We start from the raw sequence: 25,531 nt of genomic DNA, 5'->3' as shown, positions 1-25,531 counted from the left end.
TTGATGAGTCATACGGACTCGAAACCGTTAACCGTGTTCCTCTCCGCAGACGCTGCCAGACCTGCTGGGCTTTTCCAGGTGTTTTTGTTTTTGCTTTGGATTTCCAGCGTCCGCAGTTTTTTGCTTTTATCTTAGTGTTCACCGTTGTTACTCCCTCTCAAACTGACAACAGCTTCTTGGAGTCCGCACGTGCGCAGTTACACACGGAGATCCCAAAGTCGCTCCTCCTTCGGCTGCTCAAGGCTCACCCCCACATCCCCCCACCCCAGAGACTGCAATCAAGTAGAAATTACTGAACTAGTGAGAGTTTCCACTCCTACGCTGTTCATCTCCCTGTAAAACCCCTTGAAAAGGTTACACCTTGCTGAATGAGGTGTAGCTGGCTTTTTATCTCCAGACTGATTTCACTATTACTGTTAAAGCATCCTCACTGGCCCTGAAAACTAATCTAACATCTGTTAAATGTCACATTTCTCCATCACGGTTAAAAAAAAAAAATCCACATATTTTTACAATAATGTTTTTTTTAAGGTTATTTATTATATTTTAGTTTCCACCTTAATCTCAGGTCTGTGCCCCAATCTCACTATCAGCAAAATTTAAATTGAAAGTGAAGTTTCATCATTGCCTTCTACTGCCTGCTTGGCCGTCTGTGAGATTTCCTCAACGTGATTGGCCGTTTACCCTGCTTGCTGACATCACTGCTGCTGGACATCGGGAGACCCTCTTGACTTAGCGCCAGATTCAAACTAATGTCGGGGGAGCAGAGAAATCCACACTGCAGAGATTGCGAGACTCTTGTGGGCGACTTTGTTCGAGATCAGCGGCAAATGCTAACACTTCACTGCTGACCATGATATCCAGGTCACTGCGTTTTCAATATTGTTAACACACGCGTAATGACTTGACGTATCCGACAGGTTTCTACTTGAAACAATTAAGTTTATTACCGACGGCTCTTCAGAAGCGATATGTTTCAATCAGGTCCTCGACTAGAAAGCCACCGTCCCCTCCTCCCAACCCGGATTATGCGCGCTTAGAGCTCATTAGTTAGAGTCTACAAGAACAATCACATGACCCCGATAGGCAGTAGAAAAGGCTATATCTTCAATGACTGCAATATGGCTGACAATTAATAAACGTGGCTAACAATTCAGAGGTAAAAGTGCACTTTCTATCACTATTTCCACTGCATCACTCCATTGTGAAATCTGTTAAGGATGTTTTAAGACATTTCATGAGGCAGTATCACCCCTTGAGCCCCCTTAATCTGAGGGAGCAAGTATTCAATGCAGTATATAAAAACCTTGCATGTATATCTGTAATTGCGTTACAAATGCGCACACCAACAAACAAACTCAAAACAAGTGTTACAAGACTTTAAACACAGCGCACTTGTCTACTTAAAGCAACAACGTATTACAAAGCCGGCTTTGCAAGATTTATTAAAAGCAGACTCATTACTGAGAAACTAATTACAACATGACAAACCTATTCAACAAGGCAATTATTGTAGCCTGACATTTTATCAGCTGGAAGAAATGTGCTTTCTGTTAGTTCTTATTAAAAAAGTGAGGTTGTTAAAAGTCACATTCGAGAGAGCGATTTTAATCAACAGATCTGCAGCAGAAACGCTTCTACACTGACCCCCTGGGTCAAGAGCGTTCTCAGTACCAGCCTCACCTCAGGGCACCAGCAACAAGAGCTGGACTGGCGACCTGCGCGATATTGACGGAGTGCCGCACTGTGCGACAGGCCATCCTCTGGGTGAGTTGACCAATTTGGCTGTTTTGGGGAACATTTATGAGAGGGTGTTTATACCCTGATGGAGGAGAGCATGGAGGCGGGTGTGGAATTTCGTGTGGTCAGCGGCTGTGCCAGCTTGCTGGCCCCACCCTGCCCCCTGACCACTTTTCCCGAGGTTCAGGCGGGTAGCCTGTTAAGGCCCTCGCAGATAAATTCTTGAAGACCAAGGAAGTGAAAGGTTATCGGGGGGGTAGGCGGGAAGTGACAGTCGGATCAGCCACGATCTTATGGAATGGCGGAGCAGGCTCGAAGGGCCGAGTGGCCTCACTCCTGCTCCTCATTCGGGGGGAGGATTTTTCCCTCATCGGGCGGGCTTAGCGGGGGGGGGGGGTGGTGGGCAGGGGCAGTCAGGAAGCTGACCGCCACCCGCGGTCCCGAAGGCCGGACTGCGAATTCGCGCTGGCAGCCCAATTAAGGCCCACCCAGCGTGAGTGGCGCGCGTCAGCAGCACTGCCTGTGTGGGGGTGGGGGGCGGGTGAGCACAAACTTAGCGCAGGCGCGTGGGCGTGCGCTGGAAATACTCCCCGAGGCACGGAGCTGCCTCAGGGAGATGGAGAGTTTAAGACATTAAAAATAGAGATTTTTAAAAATGTTATAAAACATGTCCCCTCGTGTGACTCTGTTCTAAATGAAATGTTAAAATTTTTATTTCATTTTTTATCGGCTGTTGGAAACCTCATCCCACCCGTCGATGAGGTTTTCCTAAAAAAACACAAAGGCCGCTTGACCTTTTCGCCTGCCCCGCCAACCATGAGGCAGGACGAACAGCGAAAAATCTCTCTCAATTATGACTGAAATGGCCTTTAATAGGCCTTTTAATTGTGGGCGGGCGCCCACCGACCGAAATATCGTGCGAGTACGCGATGACCGTCGGGACACGCGCCTGACATCATCACACGGCATTTTATGACCGGGTCGGGTCAGGCCCGACGAGCTATAAATTCTGGCCCGTAGGTTGACATGGATGTTCCAAGGCCCTGCTGGAATTTTCCAGTCGATCTCCCAGTCCGCAGCGGAGTCGGGAAATAGCGTCGCTGCCCGGAGGCGGCCTCTTGGCAGCAGAGAGGGTGGCCGGCCCTCCAGGCAGGCTTAGAGGCCCTCGCCATCTGCCAGGCTTCCCCCGCAGCGACAGGCCGCCCTGTGGAGGAACTCCCCCCCCCATCCTCCCCGACCCCCCCCCTCAACAATGGTGGCCCGGCTGCTGGGGGGATTTTTTTTTTATTTAACATTTTAAAAGACGGAGGGAGAGAGAGAGAGAGAGAGGGTTGCTCCTTCAGTGATAGAGGGCCTCCCCTATTGGCCCTTTAGCTTTGAGAGTCCATCTGCTGTCCTTGATTGTGGACAGTGAACCCGCCCTCTGCCCACTAATTGGCCAATTCAGGGAAAATCACAGACTGATCACTACGTGCTGCAAACTTTAGACCACCACTTGACCCTAGTGCCCTAGTGTTAGAGTCCCGAAGCCGGTAGGGGGGGTGGGGGTGGGGGTGTGGAGCCTTAAAGATGTAACACTACTACAGGGCGAGCATCCTTTGTCCAAAGCCCTCAAGTCCAATTGCATTTCGGATTTCAGATACTTTTGGTTTTCGGATACCGCATATAAACGTGCATTATAACAGCCTAAGCCTAGGCCAGCTATAGCCTAAAGTAAATAAAATAACCAGGAAAGTAAGATGTATCACTGAATAATAAGTACGGGGCACCCGTAATAAGTTTCTTTCTGACAGTTTCACCACAAAAATCACAGGGAAACAGTGCAAACAGCTAGACTTCCCGCGCTAAAGGTCCATGAGGTTCAAAAAACGTGCAGCCGCTGAATGTGTTCAGTTTTCAGGTTTACGAATAATAGGGTACCCGACCTATACTCAAAAAGGGTGGTGAATTTTGCTAGGAGCTCTTACTGTCAAAGTTTAACTAAGTATTCGCCTCGGCACTTTTGTACTGGTGTAGAATGGCTCCCAAATTCTCCCGTGTGACAGGTCATTGGACACTAAAGTTAACTGGATGGTTTCTGAGGTGGGTCAGTATTTCCTTCCGTTCCATTCAGTTTCAGCTGCAAGTTGCAAGTTCTTCGTATTTTCACTACATGCCACGCTCCAGTGAACTAACTCGCAAGCAAAGAGGAAGAAGAAGTGAGCTGGTTTTCTTTTTCTGTCACCGCTTCTCGCCTCCTGACAGCTTTGCGCATTAATAGCAACGGCGAGGTTCACCTCACGCTGACTTCACAGCTGAGTGGTTGCCAGACCAGATGAATGGAAATCAGTAGCCAACTGGCTCCTCTAGGGTTTGGCTGCAGGTTAGCTACGAACAGCAAGTCTGTCGGAACTCTATGCTGCTCGGCACCGGGCACTCCAGTGGCACCATCGCTGCTCCGGCTAAAAGCCCTCTGACGAAGCCGCAAACAAGTCTCTTGCGCTGAGAGCACGCGCGCAAAACTTGCACAGGCCCGTTGCTTTAAAGTCACGTGCGCATGTCGAGTTTCTCCATTATCGCCCAACGTACATTCCCAATGCATAAATCCAGAAGCCCCACTGGCGAGGTGGGCCAGGTCACGCCGTTGAACCATTCCCGACTGGAACATAAAGGAGATGCCGAACATCCCCATGGTGAACCCTGGGTAAGGTTTTTGACTTGCAGGCTTCAGAACCCCGCCATCCGGCTCAAAATGAAGACCAGAAGCCTCCACTGCGCGGGGAACAGTTGCTCACCTGTGATTTTCCCCAACTAGTGGCTGAGGCCAGGCTCACCATCCAATTAAGGGCGGCGGGAGGGCTGTGGAAGCTGGAGGGCCAACAGGAGGCGCTCTAGCTCAGGGTGTCATGGCAGCTTAAGTGAGGGAGAGGGTTGGCCTCTAAGATAGAAGCATCCTCTCTCCAACCTTTTAAAATTTAAAATGAAGTCCCCAGCAGCTGAGCCATCATTTTCCAGGGCCGGGGTTGGGGGTGGGGGGGTTGGGGGAGGGGATGGGGGCGTGGGGGAAGGCGTCTAAGCCTGTCTGATGCACTGGCCTCGCCGTCTGCTGCCTCCAGGCAGCTGCCCTGCTCCCCAAGGCCTCCAGCATTAGGCTTTAATAGGCCCTTAATGAGGTGAATCGTCTACCCACCACTAGGGGGCGGCTGGCCCTGCCACCCTGCCCCATCCAAAATGGCCCACGCAAATGTTCACGCTCGCCCGCCCTTCCTGCCCACGTCCCCATCAGGGTCTAAAAGTCTTGCAACGGGAAGCCCGTCAAGGGTGAATTCCCTCCTCTCTGATTTCCCTGTCACCTTCCGGAGGAAACCGGGAACACTGCAGTCCTCATCGTAGACTCAGAGAATGACACAGCACAGAAGGAGGCCGTTCAGCCCATCGTGCCGGCGCCAGCTCTTTGAAAGAGCTATCCAAATTAGCTCCCACTTCACGGCTCACTCCCTGAAGCCCTTCGGGCATTCGTCCAGCTGTCTTTCCAAGTTTCTTGTTGAATCTGCTTCCACCGCCCGCTCAGGCTGTGCATTCCAGGTCACAGCGACCCACACACTGCGTTAATGGTTTACCAGCTGTGACGGGTTGTTATTTTCCAGTCAAGGGCACCAGGAGGAGGTGCAAACTTCACGTTTCGCTTGGAGAGGTTTCGCTCCACCCGAGGACGTGAGTGAAAAATCAAAGCAAAGAGAGTTATAACCTGGCGATTTCACAAAGGGGGGGATTTTTCCCCCTGGTTTGGCGGGCGTGACGAGCGGTCCCGGGAGCAGCCGCCGCGAGAGTCTGCCGCCGGCAATCGGGCCCCAACTGTGATTTCACACCGGCTGGCCAATTAAACGGCACGCTGAAACGCTCGGGTGTGGGGGGGTGGGAGAAGGGCGAGTGCGGAAGTCTGCGCACATGCAGGGGGAGGGCGGCGCGCTCCACAGGAAGCCCCCCTGAAGACACGGAGCTGCCTCCGGGAGCTGAAGACTTACAACTTTAAAAACAAAAGATTTAAAAACTGAGGTAAACGTGTTCCCCGGCTCACGCCGACTCTGTTAGGAACAGCACGTTAGAAATGAGGTTCGAACATTTTTATTTTACTTTTAATTAACATCGGAACCTCATCCCGTCCGCGGGATGAGGTTTCCTCAAAAAATCCCAAGGGCCGCCGCTTGGCCTTTTCGCCTGCCCACCAGCCGTAGGGTAGGGAAAAATTCCATTTAATGGAACAATTAACAGGCTTGAAACAACCCTCTTGATGGTCGGCGGGCGCCCGCCGACCGAAATATCCCACGTGCGGGCGATGGTGTCGGGGTGCTCGCCCGACCAGAGAACAGTTCTGCCCACAACGTGAATGAGCGCTCAATAACTCAATAATACTGCCACATCTGACAACAGCTCCTGTTTTTGAATTATTCAGAGTCTCTCGGCCTTTAAATAAGCCATTCATCAACTCACACAACCTCTACATGCAAATAAATTGCCTTCTCCTCCAAGACTTCAGAGAGGGTGACGATTCTTGAATTTGAAGCAGCTGCTGAAATGAACATCGGCGGTTAGTCTGAAATGTTCATGCCTCGTCGTTATATAAATAAATGATGTGATCTGAGTAGTGGTGGAGCTGGGTAAGAAAAGGGGATTTTGCGTTCTTGTATCTTCAGTAACTAAGCACTTAGGGAGTATGTGTACAACTGGTGTGAGATAAACCACAGCATTATTTGCATAGCACGTCATTTTTAATGTTAGCTACTTGTCGGTTGTGTCAACTGGTGTTCAGTGGGCAGCACTCTTGCCTCTGAGTCACAGGGTTGTGGGTTTAAGTCCCACTCCAGAGGCTTTTGTACTAACTTCTGGCCGAGGCTCTGGTGCAGTACTGAGGGAGGGCTGCACTGTCAGAGCTGCTGCTCAGAGGAGATATTAAATGGAGTCCCGTGGCACTACTTTGAAGAAGAGCATGGGAATTATCCTCACCGTCCTGTCCATGTATCAGAAATCACATGGTCCAGCAGAGCTCGTTATTTGTCCTTTCCCTTCCAACGATCTCCAGTCCGCAAAGAAATGAATCACACGGGAAGATAAAAAGTGTAAATATTATTTAATTTTTATAGTACAACACATAACAATTTAGGGGTACTTCATGCTTGGTTGCACTGGCTTTTTATGGATGCTGTTCACCTGCAGTTGGTGTAACCTGTTTCACTGGTAGATTTGGAGGAGGAAAGATGGGAAGAGGCTCGAGATGAGCGTAAACACCAGCATGGACTGGTTGGGCCGAATGGCCTGCTTCTGTGCCATCTATTCCATGTAATCCTTTGATATCCTATGTTTGTAAACCAGCACAGAGGGTCGCAGAATCATGAGCATCAGTTGCATTCAGGAACACTCTGCGTTCCGGTGACCTTTTGCACTAGTTGAGATACCTGACGCGAGAAAGTAGCTCTGCCCAAAACTAACTGGTCAGCCCCCAGGATGAATTGGTCAACATTGGCTTCCACTAAGTGTTTGCTGGTGAGCCTACAATGAGGCTCTAAAAATTAAGCTCATTTTTTTGGGGGTTGTAAGGGCATGAGTAGGCACCTTTTAAAAACCTTTGGATATAGTTTTTTTCTAATTTACTAAAATAATGTGATTATTGTGGTGGTGTGTGTTACAGTTCATTCAGGGAGTCTAAGTTGCTGTGGAAACATACACATGTTGTAGTCCGGAGCTATGAATGGTGATGGTAGAGGCTCCAGCGTTCTTTCCATCCCAGGAATCTCTCCCGCTCTTACTGTCTGCCATTGGCGTGTGTTGGAAGGATTTGCAGGTTGACACTTAACCTGCTTGATCACATTATGAATGTGATCTTCCTTAGCCATCACATCCTGGAGAGAGACTTCAACCCAGAGCTTCTGGCTCTGAAGCTGTAGGGACATTACCCGCTGTGCCACAGGACCTCCGCTGACGATTGTACTCCAGTATAACTAGCAACTGGTCCCGGATATGTTTTCAAAGTCCTTTTCAATTGCTTAAAATCAGGTGGTGAATTGACACTGATTTAAAATACTTGTATTTTTGCGATAAACCATTTGCAGCTGTATTAATCAAACTGCACCAAGCTACCATGATTAAATATCTGGAGGAATATTGTTTTAAAGTCCACATATTGAAAAATAAAATTCTAAAATGCTGCTGCATTACACATGGTTCATGGCAAATTTTGCAAGTTAGCTTGAGAAGAAACATGAGGAAAAAAATGTCTGAAAACAGTTGCAACTTTTGCCCAGACCACCAATAATAGACACATTGTCCACACAGCATAATGCTCAGTTTTAATACACTCAGATTGTCGGGACTTCCCCCTAGGTTATTTTAATATTCTTAACCCAGCAGGTTAGTTACCACAAAGTAGTTATTTGGCACATGTCTCCTTCTTCCAAAACAGAGCTTTGCCATGTTGGGTATAACTCAGCCAATTTTTTGTATCCTCGTTGCTACTGTCCCTTCCATTCCATGAGCTATAACTTTTTTCACAAGTCTGTTGTGTGGCACCATATTGAACGCCTTCTGAAAGTCCATGTACACCACATCAACAGCATTACCCTCATCAACCCTCTCTGTTACCTCTTGAAAAAACTCCAACAAGTTAGTTAAACACGATCTCCCCATTAGAAATCCATGCTGGCTTTTCTCAATCAGCCCATATTTTTCCATGTGATTACCAATTCTACCCCAAATAATTGTTTCTAGAATCTTCCACCACTGAAGTTAAACTGACTGGTCTGTAATTGCTGGGCTTATCCTTACAACCTTTTTTGAACAAGGGCGTAATGTTTGCAATTCTCCAGTTCTCTGGCGCCTCCCCTGGGTCTAGGGATTATGAAAGATTATGGCCAGTGCCGCTGCAATTCCCACTCTCACTTCCTTCAATATCCTTGGATGCATCTCACCCAGTCCCGGTGCCTTGTCAACTTTAAGTACTGACAGTTTATTCAACACTTCCTCTTTATCAGTTTTCAACCTTTCTAGTGACACAGTTTCCTCCTCTGTCACTGTGACCTAGGTAGCATCTACCTCCTTGGTAAAGACGGATGCAAAGTATTCATTTAATACCTCCGCCATGGCCACATCGACTATGTGTAAATCCCCTTTTTGGTCCCTAATCAGCCCTACTCCTCCTCTTACCACACTCTTACTATCTGTGTTCCGATAGAAGACTTTGGGATTTCCCCTTTATGTTGGGTGCCAGTCTTTTCTCATAATCCCTCTTTGCTTCTCTAATATGCTTTTTCACCTCCCCTCTGCACCTTCTGTATTCCACTTGGTTCTCAATTGTATTTTCTACCTGACACCTGTCATAAATGCACTTTTTCTTCTTTATCTTAATTTCTACCTCCTTTTTTCATCCATGGAGCTCTGGATTCGTTTGCCCTACCTCTCCCTTTGGAAGGAACATACTTTGACTGTGCCCGAACCATTTCTTCTTTGAAGGTAGCCCATTGTTCAGCTACAGTTTCTCCTGCCAACCTTTGGGTCCAGTTTATCTGGCCCAGCTCCGTTCTTGCTCCATTGAAATTGGCTCTCCCTCAGTTAATTATTCTTACTCTGAATTGCACGTCGTCCTTTTCTACCGTCATCCTAAACCTTACCCGAGGGCTGTTGACAGCTTGGCAAACAGCCCCACTCTGGTCCCTCTGGGGACACCCTGCCACCAAACTGCCTCTGAGGACATCTCAGGCGCCAACAGCTCACCAATAAGGAATCTATCACTTGTGATCACAGAACTGTTACAGCGCAGGAGGCCATTCGGCCCGCTGTGTCTGCACCGGCTCTCCAAACGAACAATTCATTTAGTGACCTTCTCCCCGTAACACTGCACATTCTTTCCTTTCAGATAACAGTCGAATTCCCTGTGGAATGCTTCGATTGAACCTGCCTCCAACACACTCTCAGACAGCGCATTCCAGACCTTGACCACTCGCTGTGGTGAAAAGGTTTTTCCTCACGTCGCTTTTGCTTCTTTTGCCAATTATTTTAAATCTGTTCCCTCTCTTTCTCGATCCTTCACGAGTGGGAACGGTTTCTCCCTATCTACTCTGTCCGGCCGTATGACTTGAACGCTTCTATCAAATCTCCTCTCAGCCTCTTTCTCTAAGGAAAACAGTCCCAACTGCTCTAATCTATCTTCATATCTGAAGTTCCTCATCCTTGGAACCATTCTCATGAATCTTTTCTGCACTCTCTCCAATCTATGATCCCCCCCAACCCCCTCCTGTCTTTGGGCACAGGGATCGTTCCCCATGCCCAGTTGCCACCCGTAAAACAGACCAAAAATGACATTCTAGAACAGTTGGTCTCATTGATAATGAAAATCATGTCAAGATTGAACTATACATATTCCAGTTTGACTAGGGGGGTGCTGCATCGTCAGAGGTGCTGTCTTTGTGAGGGAAGTGTTAAACACCATCGACATGGAAAGAAAAGACCCCGTCAAACTATTTAAAAAGCCGGGTGTCTCCCCATTCCCCTGGCCAATATCCTTCTCTCAATAACAATCAGCAAAAAAAAAAGAAACAATTATCAGTCATCATTTGTGGAATCTTGCTGTGCAAGATTCTGTGCAAGATTAACTGGTGCGTTTGCTGCTGAACAATGACTGAGAGTGATTAATTGGTTCAGTGATGCTTTGGAATGTCCTGAATGTTTGATACATGGTCAGATAAATTAAATTCCTTCATCATAATTACCCATTTTACAAATGCGTCACTTGGATAACATGATTGGTCTTGTTTCTTTAAGGTGTCATGGAGGCTGAGGAACTCTATTATGATGACCTGAATTACTCTGGCAATGGGACCTACCCCGACGACAGAAATTACAGCTTTGACTACGAAGATTATTACTTCGTATGTGAGAAGGACAACGTCAGACAGTTTGCAAAGTATTTCCTCCCGCCATTCTACATAGCCACGCTGATCATCGGGCTTGCTGGGAATTCGCTGGTGGTGGCCGTTTATACCTATTACAAAAGGATCAAATCAAAAACAGATTTGTACATCTTGAACCTGGCCATTGCTGACTTGCTGCTTCTTATCACTCTACCCTTCTGGGCAGTCTACACAATTCACGGCTGGGTGTTAGGGGTGGCCATGTGCAAACTCTGCTCGGCTTTCTTCGTCATGAACTTCAGTGCCAGCATGCTCTTCCTGGCCTGCATCAGTGTTGACCGATACTTTGCCATCTCCAAGGCGACGCGTCCATCTACCATTGGAAACAAGGACAAGCTGGCCTGCTTGTGTGTCTGGCTGGCAGCCATACTGCTGAGCGTCCCCGATCTTATTTTCACTTCAGTGCTCAAGACGGAAGCCAGGACTTTGTGCATCTCCCTCTTCCCCTTACACATGGTCCAGCCAGCGAAGGTAACCTTCCAGGTCTTCGAAATCCTCCTGGGGTTTGCAATCCCCTCCCTGGTGATGCTGTATTGTTACTCCGCAGTGGCCAAGGCCGTGTGCAAAGCTCCGAATGGGAAGAAATGCGGAGCATTCAGGGTGCTCCTGGCCGTCGTGGGCGTCTTCTTCTTGACCCAGCTGCCGTACAACATCGTCCGGTTCTGCCACCTACTCGACATGGTGCACACGCTCATAAAGGACTGCGAGACCAGCAAAAGGATGGACATCGCCACCCAGGTGACGGAGAGCATCGCTCTATTCCACAGCTGCCTCAACCCCATCCTGTACGCCTTCATGGGAGCATCGTTCAAGGGCTACATTCTGAAGGCAGTCAAGGAGTACAGCTACCACCGCAGGCACCAAAACCAGCCCATCGCGCTCGAGTGCTCCTTCACTTCCCTGTCCCAATCTGGACATACCAGCAGCTTCACCATCTAGCGATCCGACTGCATCAAGACCCTAGACACAAAATTTCCCAGAATTTCCACAGCTCTCCCACGGTAACTCCAGGGGACCAAGGGAAACCACCCCCCTCTCCATTTCTCATCGCCCTCCGTCCGTTCATTTTCATCATAGCCGGAGTGGGGACGTTGGCATTGTCTTGCTTCTTCTCTTCGAGTCTCCCTTACTCCACACCTCAGTGTTATCCACACCATCCGATTTTTCTTCTGTTTAGACCCTCAATTTCTCCTTGAGCTGTTGCAGGGACAAGGCTGTTGGGTCTTGGTTTCCAGTATCCATCCTTGGCTGTCTGTCTCTCTCTAACTGTACTTAAAAACCCTTTTGATTCCTGAACGTCTACTCTTAATCTAATCCACGCTTCCCTCTTTCTGTCCATCCAGCTGATTGTCAGCATCCTCCACCATACCCACATTTCAAAGCTCCTCCCATCTTCAGAGTCCAACTCTCACTTCCACTCCACACAGGGGACTGTACTAGACATTTTTCCAGCTTCATGTTCAAAAAACTGCGTTCACTCACTGTGCTTTAATGCTATGTTTCTTGACGAAATAAAGTTCTGTTCAAGTCTGTTGATTTCTTATGTATTTCCCCCAACATTCACTCCCCTCTCTGAGCATCAGCGTTTTCTTCAAAACACAAAATATTATCTGTAATAACTTTACAAGTAACACAAGTGTCATGCAATGACCAAGAAGAGAGAGTCTAACCACCTCCCCTGGACAATCAACAGCATTGCCATCATCGAATTCCCCACCATTAACATCCTCGGGGTTACTGGCCAGGAACTTCACTGGACCAGCCACAGAAATACCGTGGCTACAAGGGCAGGTCAGAGGCTGGGAATTCTGCAGCGAGCAACTCATCTCCTGACTCCCCAAAGCCTGTCCACCATCTACAAGGTACACAGGAGTGTGATGGAATACTCTCCACTTGCCTGGATAAGCGCAGCTCCAACAACACTCAAGAACCTCAACACTATCCAATTAAAGGCAGTCTGCTTGATTGACACTTAATCCAACACCTTAAACATTCCCTCCCTCCACCACCAATGCACGGTGGCAGCAGTGTGTACCATCTACAAGATGCACGGCAGCAACTCACCAAGGCTCCTTAGACAGCATCTTCCAAACCCACGACCTCTACCACCAAGAAGGACAAAAGCAGCAGATGCATGAGAATGCCTTCACCTGCAAGTTCCCCTCCAAGCCACTCATCATCCTGACTTGGAAATATATCGCCGTTCCTTCACTGTCGCTGGGTCAAAATCCTGGAACTCCCTCCCTAACAGCACTGTGGGTGTACCTACACCATATGGACTGCAGCGGTTCAAAAAGGCAGCTCACCACCACCTTCTCGAGGGCAACTAGGCATATTCAATCAATGTTGACCTCATCAGCCACACCCACATCCTATGAATGAATAAAAATAACTTTGCAAAGACTAACCTACACTATGTGCCGAGGATTTGTCTACAATTTATACAAGTATATTCTATTTCTGTATTGGTTCTCAGATATTTATTCTTTCTTTTTGTAATCTATCGAACAAAATTAGATATTTACTATGTCAAAATTAGCTTTCATGTTTATGGATTTCCTCAGTATTCAACAGAAAGATCAAACTATGCTTATATCTACGAGACTGCAAAATTAAAGATATTTATGCATGTAGTCATTTGAAGAGCACGACTTTTGAATTGATATGTAATGTGGGCATCCGGGGGGGGGGGGGGGGTGCTGGTGTGGGGGGGGGGGTGGTGCTGGTGGGGGGGGCATGGCAGGCAGGGGTTGTAAAATTGGGCACCATGGCAGTGGTAGTGTGCCCACCACCTGCCCACTCCCTACTGCGTTTTTATCAGCAGCAGGGTAGGCGTCAGGTGACCCGTTTGCCCATTGGTCAACAGAGACCCTTAAGTGGCCAATTAATTTGATTTGACCCCGCGGCAGGGGAGGTCAACGTCCAGTGTCCAGCCCGTCAGGTGAAACCTGGCTATCTGGTGGGCACGTGGGGTTGTTGGTGGGGGAACTGGAAGGGTGTGCCTCCTTTTTGGGCATCCTGTGCCAATTGGAGCCCCCCCCCCCCCCCCCAACACCCATCCCCCCGCCCCCCAAACCCCCAAAGGTAATTCTCCCCTCCACCCCAGGGATGATTTCCTCTCGCACTGTTGACCTGACGATCCTGGCTCCCACCCCATCGCCACTGCCTGCCAGTCTGGCTCCAGTGAGACCCCGGACTTACCTTTGAGTCCGGGCTTCACCAGCGTTTCCTCTTCGGCATTGGCCGCACTGCCAAGGCAAGAGTGCTGCTGGCTCTCTGATTGGCCAGCAGCTCTCAGAGGCAGGGCTTCCCCTCCAATGGGGGCGGAAGGCCAACCTTCGAGCCAATTAAAGATCTGATGGTCAATAAATGGCTGCAGGGCAAGCTGGCCAAACGAAGGCCTCATCCCCTGACCTTTACTTCATTGGCTCATGATGTTCTTCACGAGGGTACAACTTCTTTTTAAATGGTTTCTATATATTTCTCCACTCCACTCTGGGGTACGTTGTTCCTTGTTGGGGTTTTGGTTACAATTGGACACTGTTAGTCTTCCCTCAACTTCAAATGGGAGTCCGGATAGTGAGCATCGGGAAACTTTACATTGTGGGAAGCTAAGCCTGATCCTCCCTTCAAAGCAAGCATGGTGGTTCCAGCAGGACTCAATGGGTAAAGACCCCATCGTCAATTATCCCCCCTTCCCCCTCCCCAACTTTCCACGCCCCAGGATGTTGGAGCCAATTCCAACATTGCAAGCTTCTCTGACTGCAATCGATCACCTGAACACAGTCCAGGGCAGAAGCTCCCCCTGAGCCATCGGAGAGCTTCACAACAAGAGATTTTAACTCAAAAATAATTAGGATAAAATCAATTCACAGAACCAGCCCGACACATCTCCCTCCAATTCAGCCAAGCAAACAGACAGGATACTGGGCGTCTTGTCTTGAGCTGCTTGAGAGACACCATCTGATGGACAGGTGGCGGCCCAGACAAACAGCAGGAAATCCTATTTCAAGTATTTCCCTTTGTTCAAAGCTGATCTTTGTACCCCGCCACGATTCATTAGCTCACATCACCACCCACCTCCGCCCCTTCAAGGAGACGTTTTATGCACCAGTAGCTTCCCATTTCAGCTCACTCCTTGTTTTCAAGCACGTTCTCAGTTTCATGCCTGACCTCCGAGTTCTCCAGCTCTCCCACTTCGCCAGAAGCACACCTCCTCCCTTTAAATTCAATTCAATTCACTGTCTTAATCACCCAACAACAACTTATATTTATGCAGCGCCTTTGGCGTAATGAAACATCCCAAGGTGCTTCAGAGAAGCACTCTAAAACAAAGCATGGCACCGAGCCCACGTCAGGTCAGATGACCAAAAGCTTGGTCAAAATGGATAGGTTTTAAGGAGCTTCCTAAAGGACGAAAGAGAAGTAGAGATGCGGAGAGGTGTGGGGAGGGAATTCGAGAGCTTGGGGCCTAGGCAGCTGATGGCACGGCCACCAGCAGTTAAAACTGGGGTTGCTCAAGGGTACAAAATTAGCGGAGCGCAGATATCTTGGAAGGATGTGGGGTTGGAGGAGGTTACAGGGATAAGAAGGGATTTGAAAATAAGGATGAGGATTTTAAAATCCAGACATTGCTTGACCGGGAGCCAGGTGAGTGAGCACAGGGGTGATAGGGGAGCGGGGCTTGGTGCGAATTCAGACAGGGGTAGCAGCATTTGATCAATCAAATCAATCCCAGGTGATCTGTCTCATCATTCCACTCACGTTTGCTCGCTGGGTTTGTCTGCTTTTATATCCCAATCCCCTATTGCAGATTTTATCAATATGACTGCCAGCCCAGACTATTTTTCGTTTTGGGATTGTCAGCGTCCAGAACATTCATTGTCAGCTCTCCTCTCCACAGAGATGCTGACTGGCCTACTGCGTCCCCTCGAGCATCTTCTGTTTCTGCAGTCAAGGGCAGCGAGGGAAGGGACGGTAACAAGAGAGGAAAATTTCGCCGGAGGGCTTTGGGAAGCAGGCCTGACAAAACTCTGTTGCCGAGTTGACTGCTTTATGTGGATGGGGTAGGGAAGCCAGGGTGTTCCACCAAACTTACTTTTAGATGAATTTGAGGGGAAGCTGCAGAAACACATGAGGGAGAAAGGAATGGAAGGTTTCACTGATGTGGTCAGACGAAGAGGGGCAGAGGAGCTCATGTGGAGGATAGACCAGCTGGGCCAAATGGTCTGCTTCTGTGCTGTACCCCTGTTTACATGATCCTACGTGACCCTCTATCCCACAGTTGCATTACTGGGTTTGTCTTCCATTCACATATAAAGCTCCCTCACGGCACTATGGGTGTGCCTTTGCCACATGGACTAACAACAGTTCCACCACCTTCTCAAGGGCAATTAGGGGCGGGCAAATGCCAGCAGGCCCCCACATCCCATGAATAAATAAAAACAAAAAAACCACAGTGCTGACTGAAGTAACAAGACGCTGAGGGGTTTACTTGCCCAGTTTTAACAGAAAAAGTAGGCATATTTATGCCAAGGTGTGCCACTTGGCCAAGTGGTAGTGCTACAATCTCAGAGTGAGGGGGTCAAGGGGTCAAAGGTCAGTCCAGAGACTCCATCACAAACGTGCCAGTGTGGATAGCTCAGGTGACTCCGTTGCTTTTGCCAGGCACACGGTGAGAAAGACTTTGCTTCAAATGCCAGTGTGCTTTACTCAGCCTTCTACTCTTCTGTGGGTAAAGCAGGAATGTGAGGAGTTACCCCCTAGGCTGCAGGGACTATACGTTGTTTGATAGATTGGCAACAGAGGTCATGACACACCTTGTAAAAAATTTAGAAAAGCTCAGGACAGAAGCCTGATGGTCGACAAGTCTTAAGGATATAGAGTTACAGGTGGTGCCTGGTTCTAAGTTTGGTAAATTCCAGCGATATATAAACATCAAAAAACAAGAGAGGCTGAATTTCCGCTTCGGGGGTGGGGCGGGGAGGGGTGGAGGAAACAGGATGGTCAGAGATGTTTCCGGGTCCCAGCCTCATCCCTGGGGAGAAACTGTCACTCTTTTGGGCTTTGACCGAGGCACCCCTTAATTGGCGGGCAGGCTTTCGAAGCTGGAGGGCTAATCAGAGGCCAACCACCTTGAAAGGCTGCAGTAAAGGGTAAGTAATTGAGAAGACACCTCACAATGGAGGCAACCCCTTGCCAATATTTTTTAAAAGTTAATTAAAAAACAGGAAAAGCAACCAGACCCTCACTCTAGGGGGAGGGGGGAGACAGGGGAGCGGAATCCCTCTACAGGGCGGCTTTTGACTACACTCTCCCTCAGAGAGGGCCTGTAGGAACCAGAGCACTGGTATCCCAACCAGCCCCTGGATGTCCGCTTCCAGGCCCACTTCCGGAGGCTGACTGGATAATCCCAGTCGGTCTGGTTTTAACTGTCCTTAACAAGGCTCTCAATCGGCCTAATTGGCCTCTCACCTCATGGGGATGGTCCTGAAGCTGCTAGGGCAAAAATGGCCAACACTGGGCACAGGGTCAGGTCACCAGAGCACCAGCTGGTATCTCCAGACCTAGTCTGCATCCGTTCCCAAACCTCAGCGAGGACCCAGAATCCTGCCCAAGGAATTTAACATGAAGCAGGTCCTCTGTGTTTCCTGAATTACTGCTCTCCGTCCACCAAACCTAGCTTCAGAAACCTGCATTTACATGGTGCCTTTAACACGCAAAGCATCAGAGACACTTCATATTTTAATATGTTCAAGGAGCACCTTAATCCTCAATGAAGCAACATGTCTTACTTAAATACTGTCGTTTTTTCCAACGGATTCATGAAAAAATTAGGTTATACCATAAGGCTGGTGGACTATCCAGTCTAAACTGCCTCATGTTTTACATCTATTCATATCAGAGTAGTCATTGAATGGCACAGCACAAAAGGAGGCCATTCAACCCGTCTTGCCTGAGCTGCCCGATTAGTCCTCCTGCTCTTTCCTCGTAGCCCTGTAATTTTTTTGTTCCCTTCAAGTGTTTTAATCCCGATTCTCATACAGTTGCTGAAGTGTCAGGGAAGGACCCGCATTGGTCACCAAGGCAGGAGTTGTGATTCAGCTGCCCCTTCGCTGCCTGAAAAAAAAGTGATGCATATGATGGCTTCAGGAGAGTGGAGGTACCGACAAATCAAGCGAAAAGAGTACATTTGATGTGGTCCTGCAGGCCAGCGAGGGCTCTGGTACTGCCTCAAGGTGCTGTCCTGGAGGTTGAAGTGAATTGCCTGGGGAATGGGACAGGTTCTAGGTGAACGGTTGCGTGTTTGCTCAGTGCCATCAGGTTTTATATAGTCAGTCCGGTTATATACGGATCAGGTGTCCGTGTATTATTTCTCAATGCAAAAAAAAGATTGTACTTTTTAAAAATTCATTCACGGGATGTGGGCGTTGCTGGCTAGGCCCAGCATTTATTGCCCATCCCTAATTTCCCTTGAGAGGGTGGTGGTGAGCTGCCTTGTTGAATCGCTGCACTCCATGTGGTGTAGATACACCCGCAGTGCTGTTGGGGAAGGAGTTCCAGGATTTTGACCCAGCGACAGTGAAGGAATATATTTCCAAGTCAGGATGGTGAGTGGCTTTGAGGGGAACTTCCAGGTGGTGGTGTTCCTATGTATCTGCTGCCCTTGTTTTACTAGATGGCAGTGGTCATGGCATCTCTTTTTGGTCAGGGTTGGGGGTCGCTGAAGTCAAGGGCAGGATGGCAAATGCATGGAGTTCCCTCCTAGTTATTAATGCTGCACAATCCAATCCTTAGCTTTAACCTGTCAATAATGGTAGATAAGTGAGCACTTCTTGTCTTCTTCAGTTTTCGATAGAAAGTTGAATGAATGAGGGAGACTCTCCATTTGAAACAAGCAAATAATTAGGCTCTTGACCTCTACAAACCACGGTCCAACAACTATGGTGACACAACTAACTGAAAAATGGAAACAATCACCACAGCAGGAATACCAGACACATGGAGCCCAAGTTAGCTTTAAATCGAGAGACAGTCCAAGGCAATAGATCTTTAAAATACAAGCTGGCAAAAACGGCTCCTCCTTCCCAAATTATACGCCTGGCTTGGAAACAGCTTATGTGAAGGTTTGAAGAGAACTTCAAAAATAAATCAACAACGCCAATGTTCTGGGGGAGCTGCCGGTCGGGGTAAATTGTCGCTGTTTTATTGCACTGCACATGCCTGGATACAAAACAATGGCTGCCACCCTCTTGGAACAGGGCACCTCTTAGGCACAGGAGGGTGTAGTACCCTGGTCCAACGCCAGTGACTGAACAGCGCATTAAATCAATGGTTGTTGCCAACTGTGCAGTTGGGGGGGTCCCTTCGCTGAGGCAGTACCAGAGCCCCCTGCTGGCCTGGAGGACCACACCAAATGTTCCCTTTACACTTGATTTGTTGGTACCTCCACTCTCCTGAAGCCATCATAACGCATCATTTTTTTTTCAGGCAGTGAAGGGGAAGATATTCCCTTTTAAATTTAGCGCCACATGTTAAGGCCCTGGAAAGTTTGAACCTCCATACGGCAGCTATTTTTCTTTGCTGTGCATTGTTAAAGGTCGGTTTGATCCTGACGTTTTTTTAAAGTTTAGTCTTTCATGGGATGTGAACATCGCTCGCAAGGTCAGCATTTGTTTATAGCCTTTGAACGGAGGGGCTTACTAGGTCATTTCAGAGGGCAGTTAAGAGTCAACCACGTTGCTGTGGTAGGCCAGACTGGGTAAGGACAGCAGATTTCCTCCCCTAAAGGACATTAGTGAACCAGATGGGTTTTTACAACAATCAATGATAGTTTCATGGTCACCATTACTGAAACTAGCTTTCAATTCCACATTTTTTTTATTTTAATTGAATTTAAATTCCACCAGCTGCTATGGTGAGATTTGAACCCATGTCCCCCAAATCATTAGCCTGGGACTCTGGATTACTAGCCCAGTGACGTTACCACTATGTCTCCCCATTAAATCTTATCATTTATGAAACACACTGGTTCTCAACACAATCTGCCACCTCCTCTATCCCAAATATCCGTGGGTCAAATCAGTGCTTTTAGTTCACCGGCACTAAACATTCATCACGTCTTTAACCAAGGGCTTGGGAGGAGGCCACTCAGCCCATCGTATTTCTGCCAGCTCTTTCTCGGAGCTATCCTACATTAAACATGCGAAACTGCTGGGTTTTTGGGAAATGCCACATCAGTGAAAAGGTAACAGGTTTCAGGAAAAATTCTACACGCAATCAACCACCTCTTCTCCATCGGCAACAGCCTGCCTGTGCTGGCTTTTAGTACAAAGTCAGAACATGCAAACTGATGTTCTTAGCAGCCAAAAGGACCATTGGCCACAGGACTGCCATCTGGGGGCATCTGGTCTGAAAACAGCTGGCAGGCTCCAAACCCTTAACCCATAGAATGATCAGAGCATTGGTGCCTCCACCATCAATAGCAGGATGTGGCTGCCATCTCTTTGCTCCAGCTTCTGGGTAGCCCTGACCAGTCAGACCAGCAACCACCAGCACTCTCAGCCGAAAACGTGCAACGTTCAGCACTGAGCTACTCACCACTGCTCCACCACTTCTTGCCAACGATCACGTAGCTTCCTCCCTCCCGGCGTATGTTGCACTTGATGCTCGTTGCATCACTGGAAGCGACGTCCGGCTCTACAAGGCACGTCAGAAAACAAAAAATACGGTCAGAAGCTAAAAGGCCATCCTTTCTGAATGAACGTCAGCCGTCAACAATAGAGGTGGAGGGGGGAGGGGGGTGGCCCCATCAACCGGGAGCCTTGGTTACCAGCTGCTCAAATCGGACAGTCTAGTCTGCGCTCAGGGTGTCTTGTGGCACAGTAGGTGGTGTCCCTGCCTCTGAGCTAGAACCTCTGGGTTCACGTCCCACCCCCAGGACTTAATGGCCAAGGAAGGTGTGCTCACAACATGGTCAAATAGGTTGAGTATCAACCTATAAATCCTTCTTACACACTGATGGTAAGAGTGGGAGAGATTCCTGGTCAGCCATGTAATGGAATGAAAGTGAGAGCCTCTACTTTCACTATACATAGCTCTGGGCTACAACAGGCAAGTAAAAGCCACAGCAACTCAGGTTCCTTGGGGGGGTGGGGTGGGGGGGAGCTGCTGCTGGTTGGCTCAGTTCACTGGATGGTCAGTGTGGATCAGGTTGGTACCAACAGCAATCCCTGTTCTGGCTGGGGGTGGATTTGGGGTCTGCCTCCTTGTCCTACCTGAGAGTGGAGGTCATGGACCTGTGGGTCAGTCCTACCTTCAGGCAGAGAGCTCAAGAAGTAGTTTGTACAGTGTAAAATGTTCCAATTGTTTGGCTGTGAGTGGCATCTGTCTCAGTGCCAAAATTGGCATGGATTGGCAAGACCCTGTGGACCCTTGAAACCATCAGTTTTTGGTAAGCAGAGGTGATCTACCAATTGCAATTTTGACATAGTAAAATGCTTCACAGGAGTGTTATCAAAAGGAAATCTGACACTGTGCCACATAAGGAAATATTAAGACAAAAGCTTGGTCAAAGGTGGAGGTTTTAAGGAGCATCTTAATTTAGAAGAGAGAAGCGGAGAGGTTTAGGGAGGGAATTCTGAAGCTTGGGGTCTCTGCAGCTGAAGGTATGGATGGCAATGGTGGAGCGATTGGAATTGGATGGGGGGGGATGCTCAAGAGGCCAGATTTGAGGAGAGTAGATGCCTCAGAGGTTGGAGAGCTGGTGGAGATATTACAGAGAGAGGGCAGGCGGGGGAACCTGTAGGGATTTGAAAACAAGGATGAGAGAATTTCAAAGCTGAACACAACAAAAATCCTAATGGACTAATACAAGCTGATCTATATACCAGTCATGCAGAAACAGGAATGGATTTCCCCACAAAGCAGGGGCTCCAGCCATTTCTTCTTCTGTTCCGGTGTTCCGTACAAGTGTAGCACCTCCATGTTCCCCGTGTCTATAAAACAAGTGAAAGGGGACATGGGGTCAGATGGGAAATTGCATGATTCTGCAATCTGACTCTACTGCTTCTGTTACAACGCTGTATTAAAATGAGCTGTTTACACATCACCCTTATGCTAAGTGTTGGTGGGTGCAGGGGTGGTGGTTGGGGGAGGTGGGTGGGGGTCATGCAATTGTTCCCAGTGACAGTGACCTGGATGCGAAGTGGGGGAGTGGTGGTTTGGGGCTGGTGTAGAGCATCAGCCAGGGTTCCTGCTCATGGCCATTATCCAGTAACCCTTGTCGGAAGGCTGGAAGGTGCATGTGTTTTGGTATCGACAGAACTGGTCTCGACTGTGATGCCCCCCATGGTCAACCAACTACCACCACTGGACTCACACATAATGAGCTGCCGGTCGGGTGAGATGCTCGGATGGCTGGTGGTGACGAAACCATACCCCCAGCGCCATAACACCTTCAGAAGAGGGTAAGAACAGTTAAATGTTGAAAATATGGATGGCTTCGTCCCTGGGAATAAAAGAGCACTTATACGCTTGTCCTGCGCTAACAGTCTACTCATCCCAGACAAATTCCTCGTCATCTAAGTGCCATGCTGAGTGTGTAGGTGTCCAAGGTCTTCCCAACTTTCCAATCATAGCAACAGTGGATGACCTTGTTGTTGGAGTTCTGTTTAAGCCAGCCTAGCTGCTTCCTTCACTTTTGGTTTCTTGCTCTTCTTCCATTAATCCCTTCTGGTGGTGATTAGGCTCCGACCCTTCAGCACAGATAACCTGTCCAAGGACTCCATTCTTCTGACCTTATTTAAAAGTTCTTCCGGCCTCATTCAGTGCTTCTTTATTCGTTTTTGTCTCCACCCAGCTTACCTTTAGGATCCTTCTAAAGCATCACATTTCAAAGTTGTTGATTTTCTTTCCTTCCTCTTTCCCAATGCTCCAAGCCTCACATCCAGGATTCATTACTGACCAGACAGAACACTTTAGTACCCAGGTTCCCATTTCGAAACTCATGTGTACATTCCAGTGAGCCCACCTTTAATGCTGCCCTGTTATTTCACTTTAACATCGGTCAGTTAATGGGGCCTGTATTCCCGCGAGATTTGTTTAAAAGTCATTTCCCGCCGGTCTGTCAAGACGGCCACTTGACCCAATCGGCGCCATTTTCGAGCAGCCTCTCCCTTTTCCTGACCCACTTGCTTGCCACTGACTCTCTGACTTGCGGCCTCCCTCTCTCTCTAAGCCTTCGACTTGCGGCCTCTCGTGCTCCCTGACTCACCCCCTCGCCGATCCTTCCCCTTGCCATCCCTCCCGCTTTCCAACCCTCCCGCTCGCCGCTTCCCTTCCCCGAACCTGTGTTTCCCGTTCAAGATCCTGATCCAATCTGAAGCTGGGGCTCCGGGGTTGTGAAACTTGTGAGTCCCGATGATGCGGATGTACTGAGCTGTGGCTGGGGATGTGAGAATCGATCTTTTTTTTTTCTAAATGCTCCCACTCCCTGTTTCCCTCTCCTGAACCCTCACTATGAGTGAGGCCTCTGGACATGAGCGGCGAGAGACGGGAGCTTCAGCGAGGGCGAGGGTGAGTCGGGGAGTGGCAGAGTCGAAGGGTGGTTCAGGGCTGGGGTAGAGTTGGAGGGTCCGATGACATTTATCGCAAAGACACCATCTCCCCTTTGTTCCTGACAGCAATAAGCTGAAGAACAGCATTAACAACAACTTGCACTTGTATAGCACCCTGCAACATGTTAAAACTCACTTCACAGGAGTGTTATCAAACAGAATTTGACACCAAGCGACCTAAAGAGAGTTTAGAACAGAAGACCAAAAGTTTGGTCAAGGAGGCAGATTTTAAAGGAGGAGAGAGGTGCCGAGAGGGAGGAGAAGAAAGCTAATTAACTCAAAAAGGAAATAAAACATTGCAGGCTCCTCCGATCAGTGATGTCAGCATCATGGCTGTCGAAGGGAAAAAAAAACAAAATGGAAGCTCTCCTTCCAGGTTGTGAATTTGATTTTCATCTATACATTAAAGTCAAAAGAAGCCAAGTATTTCTGTGATAACCTATTTACACACACTATCACTGAAGCAACACCTGGAACAGAAACACTCCCATTCATTCACCTCAGCCTCTCTTTGACATGGTCACCATCGCTCTTCCACTCCCCACCTCACTCTTTGCTTGGTTCCATCTCTTGTTGAGTGGAATGTGGGACCGTGTCTCTACTAGCCATTTCTCTCCCCAGCCCAGCACCATCACCATCACCTCAAGGATCCATCCTTACTACCCTCCTCTTCACCATCTACATGCTGCCCCTATGTGGTGTCATTCCCGATCAGAGGGGCTGATATTCATTGCGGGGGAGGGTGGGGTGTGTGTGTGTGTGTTGGGGGGGGGGGGGGGGGGGGAGGAGAGAGTGTGGGGTGTGGGTGGGGGTGGTGTGGTGGCGGGGGGGGGAGGGTGGGGTGTGGTGGGGGGTGCTGGTGGGGTGCGGAGGGTGGGTGTGGGGGGGGTGCTAGGGGGGGGTATGAGGGGGTACTGGAGGGTGGGGGAGGGTGGGGGAGTGTGGGGTGGTGTGGGGTGTGGGGGTGGTGTGGTGGGGGGGGCGCCGGGTAAGAAGGAAAGGGAGAGCAAAGGGTGAAAATGGCCAAGCCCATGTCGGCAATGCAGAGATCCTGACATTGCTCTTTGGCAGAAGGCCAAAACCAGGTGGATCTGGCCAGGGGTGGTGGCAGGAAGGCAAGAGATCGAGGCATCCTGAGGGGTGTAGTGAGGGGGGAGAGTCAGGATGATGGGGGAGGGAGAGAGAGAGAGAAAGAGAGAGAGGTCATCACAGGAGAGGGAAGACTGGATTGGGAGGGAAGGTCACCTGTGATCGCAGAATGGAGCGGACACTACATGGGTGCTTGATGGGGGAGATGGGAGGCCTGTGATTGGGGTGGGTGGGGGGTTGGGGGAAGGGAGAACAGGATCAGCAGCGGGGGCTGGAAGAATTCCTGGAGAGGTGGAGAGAGCGCTTCTCCTCTTGACCCACAGGGAGTGCTGGAAAAGTCACTTGCCTTCTCGAGGCACCATCTTCCAACGTCCTTTCACTGCCGGGTATCTGGGCGGGAGCTGTTCAATGTACATCAGGCCCCCAGCTGCACCGTGGGAGCCAGAGTTAGATATGTTAACCAAGTGTGTTGCCACCACAAAACCCATCACTATAAAAATAGTGAGGGAGGCGTGTATGCCAAGTTGGGGATGCGTTCCCTGCTTTTTGTCCATTTTTAACCCCTCAGCAGTCTCCCTCCCATTGGGTGGAGTTTAATATTGAGGCTACAGTGCCAGGATCCTGACATCTTGGCTCGACCTCTCTCCCAGCTCTCTACCTTTCCATTGGAGCCGTGCTGCCAAACTGCTTTTCTGTATTCCAGCCTTGGGAGAACTGCAACTGACTCCAACTGGGCATTAGGAAGGTCAAAGACATCATCTTCAAGCTTCGGACTCTGGCCAGTGATGCCACCCTCTTCCCTGGCAACTGAGGCCTCCTGTTCAATGACCACCTCCCCCCCCCACCTCCCCCCCACCCCCCACCCCAGGCTGAGCGTCACACCTGATATCTTCGCCAGAGAGACGGCCTATTTCCATCTCTGCCTCATCGCTTACCTCCACCTATACCACTGCCTATAGTTACTGAGACTCTCTTAATCACCCCCACTCGATTACATCAATGCTCTCCTACCATTACCCCAAAAACATCGGCTGATTCTAAACTCTGCTGCCCGATCCCAGCCAACTCTAAGGGCAGAACTTTATGTTCCACCGTCAGCGAATTTGCAGCCGTTGAGTGGGGGGGGGTCTTGATGACCCGTTAAAT

General features: G+C 49.1%; 2 protein-coding genes across 2 annotated transcripts in view; one reads left to right on the top strand and one right to left on the bottom strand.

The window, feature by feature from the left end:
• The window catches only part of LOC144679182 (atypical chemokine receptor 4-like), a 37,862-nt gene extending 24,540 nt beyond the window's left edge, over positions 1-13,322 (top strand). The window contains exon 2 of the mRNA XM_078539585.1: positions 10,531-13,322. Coding sequence (XP_078395711.1) covers positions 10,536-11,618 — 1,083 coding nt within the window. The 5' untranslated portion in view covers positions 10,531-10,535 and the 3' untranslated portion in view covers positions 11,619-13,322. The remainder of the gene's footprint in view (positions 1-10,530) is intronic.
• acad11 (acyl-CoA dehydrogenase family, member 11) overlaps positions 1-25,531 on the bottom strand; it is a 157,314-nt gene that overhangs the window by 95,184 nt on the left and 36,599 nt on the right. Inside the window, exons 12-13 of the mRNA XM_078539581.1 lie at positions 21,569-21,676; positions 20,280-20,378 (exon numbers count right to left, since the gene is read on the bottom strand). Of these exons, the coding sequence (XP_078395707.1) occupies positions 20,280-20,378; positions 21,569-21,676 (207 nt within the window). The remainder of the gene's footprint in view (positions 1-20,279; positions 20,379-21,568; positions 21,677-25,531) is intronic.

Source organism: Cetorhinus maximus, chromosome 3 (genome assembly GCF_964194155.1).
Source record: "Cetorhinus maximus chromosome 3, sCetMax3.hap1.1, whole genome shotgun sequence".
Classification (NCBI taxonomy): domain Eukaryota; kingdom Metazoa; phylum Chordata; class Chondrichthyes; order Lamniformes; family Cetorhinidae; genus Cetorhinus; species Cetorhinus maximus.
This window is presented reverse-complemented; position numbering and strand designations above follow the sequence as displayed.